This window comes from Sander vitreus, chromosome 20 (genome assembly GCF_031162955.1).
Source record: "Sander vitreus isolate 19-12246 chromosome 20, sanVit1, whole genome shotgun sequence".
In the NCBI taxonomy this organism is placed as follows: Eukaryota; Metazoa; Chordata; class Actinopteri; order Perciformes; family Percidae; genus Sander; species Sander vitreus.
The window spans coordinates 5,660,357-5,672,685 of NC_135874.1; the positions used below are offsets into that span (position 1 = coordinate 5,660,357).

The 12,329-nt window shown below is 42.8% G+C and overlaps 1 protein-coding gene across 7 annotated transcripts in view; it reads left to right on the plus strand.

Moving 5' to 3' along the window:
- The window catches only part of numb (NUMB endocytic adaptor protein), a 48,434-nt gene extending 36,475 nt beyond the window's left edge, over nt 1-11,959 (plus strand). The window contains exons 4-11 of one of the 7 annotated variants that reach the window (XM_078277189.1): nt 3,303-3,335; nt 4,050-4,124; nt 6,226-6,366; nt 6,904-7,108; nt 8,157-8,453; nt 9,099-9,242; nt 9,971-10,114; nt 11,000-11,959. In XM_078277189.1, coding sequence (XP_078133315.1) covers nt 3,303-3,335; nt 4,050-4,124; nt 6,226-6,366; nt 6,904-7,108; nt 8,157-8,453; nt 9,099-9,242; nt 9,971-10,114; nt 11,000-11,718 — 1,758 coding nt within the window. In that variant the 3' untranslated portion in view covers nt 11,719-11,959. Of the gene's footprint in view, nt 1-3,302; nt 3,336-4,049; nt 4,125-6,225; nt 6,367-6,903; nt 7,109-8,153; nt 8,454-9,098; nt 9,243-9,970; nt 10,115-10,999 lie in introns of all 7 variants that reach the window. The other 6 variants (XM_078277188.1, XM_078277191.1, XM_078277192.1 and 3 more) reach the window with 6 other exon arrangements.
- The last annotated feature ends 370 nt before the right edge of the window (nt 11,960-12,329 follow it).

Sequence of the window (12,329 nt, forward strand, 5' to 3'; positions counted from 1 at the left end):
GGGCCCACACCTAGGCACTTTATAGCTGGTGAGGGTTGTTTCCTGAAAATCGGCAGCCAGACAGCAGCCACCACAACACAGTCTGGCAGCATCAGAGCACTTCAAGTTTTGGAGTGGGGAAAGAGAAATGAAGAACAACAGTGAGCTGATGAATAAGGAGGAAGAACATGAAATTATATTACCCGCATGCTCCCTGTGCCTGGTAGTCGAGCTGTCAATCGATGTGCGTTTGTGTGACAGCCACAGCTCTGAGCTGACAAAAAATGTTTTCCCAGCAGCCGTTGGGACGGTAACGAGAGTTTTTCCTCACAGCTCTGTGACTCAGAGGGGAGGATGGAGGCGGGTGGAGGAGGAGGAGGCTGCACTGCAGCACCATCAACCTCCAAGCTGCCCTTTTTACGTTGTCATCATGACATCATTTCCTGGTGCTGTTGGCTGATAGCCCAGAGTTGGAGGTGTATTGTGGGTTGTAGCAGTAAGAATGTTTTTGCAGTTACTCAGGAGCTCTTTGTGACCTGGGGTGTTCCGCCTGTGTACTGGGTGGGGCACCCCAGGAGATGTTGACATGCTGAAAGAATTCTACCGGGGCGCCTCAGGGCACATCATTGACAGCGTATCTAAGTCCATCAGACAGTGTGTATATTAGCTGGTGCTTTCAATTAAGACGTTTTAGTGAGACATAGTATGAAAAGCCTTAGATGCCTTTCCACTCCGAATAAAAAAAAAAAATTAAAAAAAGAAGCTCTCCAATCATGTCCTAAACTCAACTCCACTAAAAGCAGTTGTCACAAAAAATAAACGCTTATTATTAGCGCTGGAAAGTGTGTTTTATTGGCAACTCCCTCCTTCCCATAGCTACTCTGCATGGTGGTAAAGTAACATCTCTGCTATCCATGATAAAGTACACTATCCTGTAATAGATGGAGCTATCATCCGTTTGTTGCAAATGTTGTAAGGTACGAGTTGTTGCTCAAAGTAGGCCAGTAACAAACGTTACACAAGATGTGTTTTTCGTTGTTGCACATCCTGCTGGTGGTTAGGGTTGTTTCTGTGATCAGAAATTATGGAAAGCCACCAGCTGGTAGTACCACTGAAAGGTTCTGGGTTGCAAGGTTGTCTAATAAAAAGAGGTAATGTATGCAAACAACATTTTCTATCATTAGAAGTAAGGCTTGTTGGCTACAAAGTTTTATTTTTGCCTTGTTGGCTTCACCTTGATCTTTCAAAACTCAGCTATCCTTTCTGCCCAAAACAAGCTTTTTCCCCTACTGTAGTTTCATCCCGGTTCACACATTGAATACCTGAATATTGTATTACCTTTTTGTCCGTGTTATTTTGTTGTTGTTGTTGTCTTTTTAAGCAGGTTTTTATTGTGGTGTTGCAGAGAAATACCTTCAAATCCCTTCCCCTACACTGCCCTCCTATTCTAGCTCAACCCTATAGAGACTTCTCTCCCCTAACCGTAGCTTACTAATACTAGCTGTGCAGGCTCTACCACCATCTGCATGTCTGTGTGGTTCTAACAAACACTCATACACACACACACACACTAACAAGCGCTTAGCTCATTCCAAATGAATCTCCAGTGCTGGTTAACACGTTAAATCATGCGTTAACATGGTGCTCGGAGTGCCGTCTCCACCATGGCTGTGTAACAGGAGCAGAGTGGCACTCCTTTTTCACAGCTTATGGGGAGGAGAGGAACTCTCAGGGAGCGGGGGGAAGAAGGGAGGATTAAGACTAGGCCCGGGTCTGGTGGTTTGTGGTTTCTTTATGTGGTTATGGCGGCCTAAACTTGACCCCTGACTCTAGCTGACCTGTGAATAGTCACAGGCTTGACTCAGGCGTCTGACTGCCGTATGTGTGAATCTGTTTCTGTCCAATGAACAACCATGGAAGGACCATGTCTCGGTCTAGGAATCAGAGGAGGAAGAATAATATGTGATTTGGGATTATCTCCTCCACATACTCGCACAGACCTACACCTGAAGATCTGCCGTCTTTATCTCCCCTGTCCAGGCAGCTTGGAATGCTGTCTTGTGTTTATTTAAATTGAAAAGAGCCTAGGGGTGTCACTTCCTGCTGTCGGGAGGTTCACTGGCTTCCAGTCTGGTGTAGTACTAACCGTTATCATCATAAAGACAATGGTTGCGTCCGAAATTGCATACTCTGCACTACATACTCAATATGTATACTACCGTTCACCATACTATTGTGTAAATGAACAGTAGTGTGTATCTTTTGGGACGCACTAAGCTGTAATTTTTTTTATAAACGTCCTGAGAGCCTCCTTGCAATTGAAGACACGTAACCATGGTAACCCCTGCCGACCTCAGCTTTAGCGGCATCGCCAGATAATGCTTAAATTACTGGAAAAGGAAAATAACTAGACCAACCGTCGCAGGTGACAAAATCACAGATTTAAATATGTAAATGAAAGCACTATTGACGTTACAGAGCTGCCTTGCTTGCTGTCTGTTGTCCTTACTACTGCATTGCATTGTGGGGTACTTAATGCCGGCGTAGTGTTCAGTGGTTGCATACTTTATTTAACTGGAAATGGTATGCAATTCACAAACTATTAGTTTCATACTAAGATTTCGGACATACTAAAAAAACTTACACTTACACAGCCTACTAAATGACGTGTTCGTATGGAATTTATTTTTATTTTTAATAGGGACAGATACAAAAAAACATAGATTATTACACAAAGAACAATCCGATGCCTGTATCACAGTGTTTATAGCCATGGCTAATTCGCAACACCTGTCCCTAGAAGGGCTTTTAACAGTTAAAATAATAAAGGAGTCAATTTGTTACAGTGAATACAATAAAAAGTCCAGAAACCAGTTAGCAGCAATAAAAATAAGTGTAGTAAATAAACCCATTCACTCGAGCTCACACAGACGCACACCTCACATACACACAGCTATACATTTCACATGGCATGATCACACTGCTGCTGCTGTATGAACCATGCTTTTGATAGTTTATTCAATTTCGGACGCAACCAATACCAATCACAGTATCCCCCATCAAAACCTCCATCAGAATAGAATCATGTGGAGCTACTTGATCCATTGACTCACTCACTCACTCACTCACTCACTCACTCACTCACTCACTCACTCATAACCCAGCTTCACCTCCACCAAAGAAAACCCCTCAAAATGAAATCCCCTCTGTGGGCTCCAGACAATTTTGTAGACATCCTAGGTAACATTTTCATGCCTTGTTCCTCCCCCCGTCTCCTCTATCCCTCTCACCCACCCTCCCTTTTTTACCACATCCACTTCCAGGACAGGAAATTCTTCAAGGGATTCTTTGCAAAAGTAAGTTATTGCGTTGTGTGTCTGAGTGTGTCTCTTAATTATAAGCATTGTTATTATTTGTCTTCCTCTTCACGTAACACTTCACCCCCTTTAATCACATGTGAAAGCTGGAAGAACCACACACTCGTACACGGGGGATCTGACTGAAGAGAGGCAAACACAATGATGCATGTGTCTTTGAGCAGGTGGGGTGGTTTAGGCTGGGGGCACTTTTGTGTGTTTGTGTGGGTTTTTTTTGTATTAACAGGCGTGCCTTCTCTCCCTTCAAGCCTTCTTCAATGAACCAAGAATGGAACAATGAATTGTGTGAATGAACGTTTACTTTTTATGCGCACACGCACATCATTTACTGTTATTCTAACCAACGTGGCCACCACTGTGGACTGCATCAGCACACCAATTATCATACCAACCTTCTTGTTTCTTTTATTAAGATTTGGGGCACTCAGAAAAACAACTCCTGACTTCTTTTTTTTCTCTTACCTGGTGCTTTCTCTTTATCTACGTGTGTGTGTGTGTGTGTGTGTGTGTGTGTGTGTGTGTGTGTGTGTGTGTGTGTGTGTGTGTGTGTGTGTGTGTGTGTGTGTGTGTGTGTGTGTGTGTCGACTGAAGTACCAAGGAATGGTACAAAGGGAAGTCATTTTATTGGGCCATGGAGAGACTAAAAGTTTTCTCGTTTCTTAGTCGTGCCTGTCCTTGTTGTTTTGTTTGCAGGCTGGGAAGAAGCCAGTGCGCGCTGTGTTGTGGGTGTCGGCAGATGGTCTTCGCGTTGTAGACGACAAAACAAAGGTAATACATCCCTTCAGTCTTCCATCACAGGCTCAGAAAACCTTGATCAAAAAGAAAGAACTGCCAGAGGAAGTACACGTGGCTTTAGTAACTTTAAAGGTGGAAGCTGCTGAGCTCCAGCAGCTGATAATAGCAGTGAAGCTGCCATACCTGGTAAAGTGACCTCCAAGAGGCCCTCTCTGGAAATGTGTACTCAGTGCACCTGCAGGAGTAGATGGGAGTGGAGTAAACAGTCAAGGTAGCATTGACACCTGCTGGAAAACTCTGGTACTACATCAAACCAGTTTTCATGCTTTCTGTGAGGCTAACTTAACATTTCATGACAGCTGTAGGTTCTGAAATAGAAACAATTTTCTCTTCTTTCTTAATCTGTTTTTCAACCTATGTTTTTGTGTGTAAGTGACTTATTGGAACAACAATCTTTGAAATTGGTCAGCAGCTAGCCGCAGACTGGGCTGCAATGTAACCCTATAGGGCAAATGTGCATCATCTATATTTCGTCCACTGAAAGTGCTGTTTTTGCTAGGGCTGCACGAAATTAGGAAAATATCTGATTGCGACTATTTTGACTGATATTGCGATTGCGATATGATTCACGATATTGGAGGGAATGATCATTTTTGTATCATTCTTCTCATTTTCATTGAAAAATATATAATAAAAAATTTTTTTTTAAAAGTCTGTAGGATACGATTTGTAGGCTGGAACGTCTCTGCAGCACCACAATACTTTATTTTAGAATGGTTTGACACATATTTTGTATTGCGCCCCCCTTGCGATTTGGATATTTTTACTAGTTCATATTGCGATTTCGATAAAATTGCGATTAATTGTGCAGGCCTAGTTTTTGCCACTGACAGGCTCAGGTTGTTCTTATAAGACAACATTATGGAAATTATCCCTACAGAGAGAGACCTTTTTAAAACCTCTTTAAGACCTTTTTGTTTAACCAGAAAATGCTCTGAGGTCGCTAGTGCTAAACCCACCAGACTCTCTTAAAAAAAACCAATACTTTTAGCGTTTATAGAGCCAACATATTTTCACATGTAAATCTGTAAACTATATGTTCAGTTCAACCAAAACTAGAGTTGTGATTGTTGGAAAAGTAGAATGACGACCCAAAACAGCTTTTTTTAAATAGTTTTATTTTGTATCCGTCGACTTGTATCTGTGTATTTTACGATGCTAAAATCACTGATTATTTACATGGAGTCTGGTGGCTTTAGCGAACACAATTTCGCGGATGTTTTTATGTTTAAAAAAAGGATCTTATTCTTTAACAGAAGGGTCGACCTCCTTAGAAATCCTTTCCATAATGTTGTCAGACACATATTAATCTGAGCCTGTCAGTGGCAAAACAAGCACTTTTGTGAAGGTAAATAGAAGCTGCACAATTCTGCCATTAACTTACATTGTAGCTTGTTTCGCTGACTGCCAACTGCAGCGCTCTTGCTAAATACTGGACCAATTTCAGAGACTGTTGTTCCCATTAGTCACTTAGACACAAAAACATAGGAAAATAGGTTGGAAAAAAAAAAGTTACCCTTTAACTCTGCTAACAAGACTAGGCAGGTGACCACACAAAGAAATTCAAATCTGTTATTTTTTTTTATTTTTTTATACCAATGTTAATTCACCAAAAGAGTGGATACCAAGCTCTGCCAAGCAAGGAAAATTGTCTAAAATTGTATTTTAAACAAATGTTTGTTCTGAAACAGTGATAGTGCAATCCATGTTCTGTAGTATGTGAGAAAATACTGTTTAGAAGTCTAGGATCCTGTACTGGTCTGTTGTGTTATGTTATGTTATTCTATTTATTTTGTTTCCTTCAGTTCTCTTGAAAGTAATAACAAATAAAGTTTAAGAAGATTTTCCAGGATTTCTCCCTGAGTGAGACGTCATGTTTTTATTTCAGAGAGCAGAGTCTGGTGCTAATCCTTCAGGAGCCGGTAGTACAGTAGTTGAAGCTAGGTCACCCTATTGAAGTACTGTTCACTATGCAATCATTCAGCCCACGTTATGAATTGACTTGATTGAGTGTCACTTAACATTGACCATAGGTTTTAAGCTCATAATAATGAAATAAAAATGTCTTTTGCAGGACCTGATTCTGGACCAGACAATAGAGAAGGTGTCATTCTGCGCTCCGGACCGTAACTTTGAGAGGGCGTTCTCTTACATCTGCAGGGACGGCACCACGCGACGTTGGATCTGCCATTGTTTTATGGCCATTAAAGACTCGGTAAGATCTCAGTCTCATACTACAATAAAGACGGCATTGTTCTTGGGCTTAGATGTTGTGTCTAGTTTGGATGGGTTATTATTCGGTTTGATTTAACTGACAGATGCAACATAGACACTGGAAGGGGATAGCTGGAAAAGGAAAAAAAAGTGTGTATGTGTGTTTGCATGTTACTATATGTGTATGCATGTGTATAAGTGTGTGTATGTATATTGTTTGTAATTTGAAAGAGCGCCATGTGATGGTGCTCTGCCACCCTGTGTGATTTATACTGGAAAAAAAACATTTGAACGCAAAAAAGTGTGTCTGTATATGTACACACTTTTTTTTTGTGTGTGTGTCTATATATATATATATATATATATATATATATATATATATATATATATATATATATATATGTATATGTGTAAATTGTTTTGTATTTAACTAAAGTATCAAAATAGAAAAAGGGGGTAGGACTAGAAAAGTTTTTTAACTTTTTCCTAGTTTGCTAGGAGCTTTGTGTTATATTCATGTTTTCATTGTCTCTTTCAGGGAGAGCGTCTCAGTCATGCTGTGGGCTGTGCATTCGCCGCCTGTCTGGAGCGAAAGCAGAAACGGGAGAAGGAGTGCGGGGTCACGGCAACCTTTGACGCCAACAGAACCACTTTCACCCGGGAGGGCTCATTTCGTGTTACTACGGCAACAGAGGCGGCAGAGCGGGAGGAAGTCATGAGGCAGCTACAGGATGCTAAAAAAGGTCTGTATATGTAGTAGGGGTGTAAGGATGCATCGATCTGGATCAACATATCGATTCAATCCTCAAAGATCCAGTATTATCGATATCGACATATCGTCATCTTTAAGATGCACTTTATATTCATTGTTTTTATTAAAAAGAGTAGTTTGTTTTTAATTTGAATCCCTGGAAGAGCTTAGCAACTTCAACTTTATTTGCTTCCCCGAAGTGCGATTGGGTGTGCAGCAAGTATAAACGCATAAAAGACACATACTGTAAATACGTACAAGGTATACACACAGTCATGAGTATATTGGGTTGGGGGCGACTAGAGTAAGCCTGAACAAAAGTAAAAACTGGAACACAACTGTAACAAGTATAAGTACAAGAACAAATAAATACTAGTACAAGGTGCATGGGTAGCAGCGTCAAGGTAGCCTACACAGGGTAGGAAAAGTACTTATCAGCCTTACAAAGTTGACACAGTATATATTCAAGAGGGAAATAGCTGCAGGTATAAAGGAGTACTTGTACCTGTTACACCTGAAAGGTGGACACCTGAAAGGTGGCAAGAACGGAAATTCAGAGAAAAAGAGGTGGGAACTGTCGGAGTGAATAGCATTAGCTTTCCTGTAACAGGTCTGATAATGGGCACTGTTGAACTCCACATTATCTGAATGTACACTGTTTAATTTGAATCTCTGGAAGAACTTAGTAATGTAATTGTCAAATCCTATTTTAGTCGCTTTTTGTAAATATAAAAATAGGCTTATGGTATCATCTCATATCAGTCGCAGGCCCCTGAATCGAATCAAAATCATATCGTGGCAGACATTCATATCCGTAAATATTGTATTGTTGTCCTAAGAATCAAAATTATATCTCATTGTTATAAAACGATTTACACCCCTAAGTAGTCTCATCTAGAGACCGTTATTCCCTGACCTGGGAAACGGGTCGTCCAGTTCAAATTTGTCTTTTTATTTATACTTCCACTTCCAGCTAATGTTATTGCTTCATTTGTTCAGTGTGGCTTCATTGCTTGAACGTTGCCCTTCTCTAATAGCAGAGACCGATGTGAAGGTTGCTGGGAACGGGGCCACCAGTGTGACAAACTCCTCCGCACACCAGACGGGAGGCTCCCCATCCCCCTCGTCCTCCCCACCTCTCTCTATGTCCACCCTGGGACCCCAGGTGATACCACGCAGACATGCACCGGCAGAGGCTCTGGCCAGGCAGGGCTCCTTCCGAGGCTTCCCGGCCCTCAGTCAGAAGACTTCTCCCTTCAAGCGACAGATGTCCCTGCGCATGAACGAGCTGCCCTCCACCATGCAGCGCAAGTCCGACTTTCCCATGAAGAATACAGGTGAGTTTGGTTTCCTGACCAACTGTACGTGGCCTCAGCTCCTCTCTTGTTCTACACAACCTGCTAATTACCTTGGTGCGCAACTGTCTGTATTTGCAAAACAATAGGGCTGCACGATATGAGGAAAATATCTCATTGCGATTATTTTGACTGATATTGTGATTGCTATACGATTCACGATATTGGAGGGAATGATCATTTTTGTATCAATAGTTCTTATTTTAATTGAAAAAAAAAAAAATCAAATTAAAAGTGTGATTTTTGCGAGGATCTGTACCAAACAAAGATGTTTTCTGTAGTCTGTAGGATAGGATTTGTAGGCCGAGACGTCTCTGCAGCACCACAATACATAATTCAGAATGGTTTGACGCATATTTTGCCCCCCCCCCCCCACGGCATTTGAATATTGCACCAATCCATTATTTCGATAAAATTGCGATTATTGTGCAGCCCTAGCAAATATCCACCCTGAAGATGGAATATCAGAAACAAAAGTCGTCTTCTTGAGTTGAATTAGTAACATACATTATTGTAGAAACAAGAAAAACTATGACATGAAGACAATCTCAGAGATGAATTCTGTCCTATCTGCTATGCGTTTTTATATTTGCTTCGATTAACTTTTCTCTGTCGTTTGTCCTCCAGTCCCTGAGGTAGAAGGAGAAAATGACAGCATCAGCTCGCTGTGCACTCAGATAGCCTCAGCGTTCAGTGGACCCCCAGAGGACCCCTTCTCCTCAGCACCAATGCCCAAACCCACTTCATCCCCACAGTCACCTGTAGCACCAGGTAACAGCTAAACAGCTAAACCTCTTCTTAAACCCTTAATGTCTAACGTGTGTAACTGGCCATCCGCACTGCGATGAACTCAGTCGATGGCTTATTGTGTTCTGGACAGCTGTGTGTGGTGTGATTCAACTACAACGTTTTTAAATAAACAAATCGCATATTTTTGCTGCTCTAGTATTTACTGTCATGAGGTTTTATTAAATAGTTCGCAGTGCTAGTTAGAAATTGCTGACAAACAATTATAGCAACAGGTTTTAGCTTCTTGTATCTACAAAAATATAACTTTAGAGACATTAGCTTCAAATGAAACATTCAATCAGTTTTGCACTTGCTAGACAAAACTGCCACAAGCAGTCAGGGAATTAGGAAGCACACACTAATACATTGGTTTTGCACCGCAGATAAAAAAAAAAAAAAGTTATCTGTGGCGAACTTCTCTGGCCAACAGTCTTATTCATTGCCCACATTTTGGCTGTCATTCATCTCCGTTGAAAATGAATAGACTTCCAGTGAAGATTGTGTTGCTTGCAGTTTAGCTTTGTAGTCAGAGAATGTGTGCCTGTTCATATTTGAACTACTTGTAACATTTATTTTATATGTGTGATTTGCACTTATTAAGACTGCTAATTAACTGCACGGTCATATTGTGCATGTCTAACAAAAGATCGGTCCTCGTCAGCCGACACATAAGCTTGCTTGTACTAGCTTTCGTCTCTTATCTGCTGTAGTGAACGGCACAGCTCCTGCCTTCTCTGTTGTTGCTGCTGCTGCTGTTACTGCTAACCCCCCAGTTCTGCCCCCTGCTCTGCCTGCTCGAGACACTAACCCCTGGGCTAAGACCCCAGCAGGGGCCCCGGCCTCAGCGCAGCCAGGTAAGCAGCACTTCAGTGAGGCCAAAATTGACAAGTTTGCATGTCCCAGGGTGCGCTAAGAGTTTACTAATGCAAAATAAGGGATATGGACATTACAATGTACCTTTTGAATTATTGTAAAAGTCGAAGGTCCTCTCGTTCTCGTATCATGTTCCTGAAGATGGGGACCCAATAACTTGGTGTCAAGCATAGACTGGTGTCAATAAGTTGTTGGTGAAACCAAGACTTCCTAGTTCCTATACTTTCATTGTAAAATAAAAAAATGAATTGTCGTCAGACGTTCCTAAATCAGCTGTTCCCCGTTTCCAATCTTTATGTTAAGCTAAACAAAGCTAAGAGGACCGGCTGCTGGCTGTAGGCTTATATTTAACAGACAAATATAAGAGTGGTATCGATCTTTTGTCACCAGAAAGATGATAAGCATATTTTAGGGCTGGGCGATATGGAGAAAATCAAATATCACGATATTTTTGACCAAATACCTCGATATCGACACCGTAATGACATTGTAGTGTTGACTATTGGTGCTTTCACAAAATACAGTATTCGCACAATGAGATTTTTGATAAATAATCATCAGTAATGTGGATATAATGACTAAGTGGGTAAAGGCAAATAATAGAACAGCTACAACAGTCTGGTAAGTTCAGAAAATGACATCACTTTACTGTGATGCAGCCTTTAAAACCAGGAAAGACAATACTTGCCATATTACAAATCATACGTTATCCAAAATCTAAGACGATATCTAGTCTCATGTCACGATATCGATATAATATCGATATATTACCCAGCTCTAGCCTATTTCCGAAAATGTCAAACTATGTTTGTTTGATGTATATTCACTTACTTTGTTTTGCCTTTCTGTGCACTTTCTGCCAACAGGAAGTAACTGGTCATCCCCTACTCCGGTGATAGTGGTCCCCCCCACATCCTCTCCGTCCATGTCCTCCCACAAACGCACACCATCAGAAGCAGACCGCTGGCTAGAAGAAGTCACCAAGTCTGTCCGAGTCCCGCCGCCCACCCAGCCCTTCACTGCCCCTGTGGCGATGCCTGTGCCATCTGTTCCCCCGGTGGCCTTCGTGTCCTCTCTGCCCTCGGCCGTGCCCATGTTGCCCCCTCGCCAGCCGGCCTTCCACGCTCAGGCTCCAGCTTCCTACCCGATGCCCAACGGGCTGCCGTTCTCTCAGCCCAGCGTGCCTGTGGTCGGCATCACTCCTTCACAGATGGTGGCTAATGTGTTCGGCTCAGCCACACAACCCCAGCCATTCCCCGTCTCGGCCTCCACGACACCGCAGCACGATCCCCAGGCTGTCGGCAACATCAGCCCGTTCATCAAACACCCACAATTAAATGCAGTGAACCCCGCTCCCCTCCAGCCATCCAATGGTAGTGTGACCTTTAACGGGGCAGACGGTTGGGCTTCTCCGTCCCAACTCGCTCCATCCTCCCCAGCCACCCAGCCGCCCCCACAGCCGCAGGAAGATGCCTTTGAGGCCCAGTGGGCAGCCTTGGAGAGCCGCTCGCGCCAGCGCACCACGGCCTCCCCGACAAATCCTTTCTCCACTGAGCTGCACAAGACCTTTGAAATCCAGCTCTGAAGACTGTGTTTCGGATCAGAAAGTACTGGACAATAAGGAGGCAATTTTAGTTGGGGGAGCAGATGTATGATTGACTAAAGAAGAAAAGGGGAACGTCCTCCTGCCTCTCTTCATCTCGGTTTCAGTGGACAAGCTCAGCAGGACCGAAAAGAACTGGGAGACAGTGGAGAGCAACGGCTGAATCAACAGGGAGCAGAACTCTGCACAGCAGTGATGGGAGGGGGAAAAAAAATAAATAAAACAGGTTGCTGTTAACGAGGGCACAGATCCCCAGGCATTTCATTAGCATTGTCTGTATTGTTTTCTTTGTGCTGTGCGGCGCAAGGTCGTCATTACCCTGTGGAATATCTGCACCGAGCCACACCCAGCCCCCTGTCAGCCCCCATGCACCCACCCAGGTGTGGTGCCTCCCGTCCCCGGCCTGCCTTGGGCCTCGGTCCTGCTCCTACTGCTCCCTGTTGACAGGACGAGACCTCCCTCCCCTGGCGGAGGAACTGCAGCACTGAGAGAACTCAGCTTCCAGATGAGAAGTCATTAATAACTTCCCAATCAGAAGAATTAAGTGAGACAAAAATGCCAAAATCTTTATTTTTATGCATTAAGTATATTTT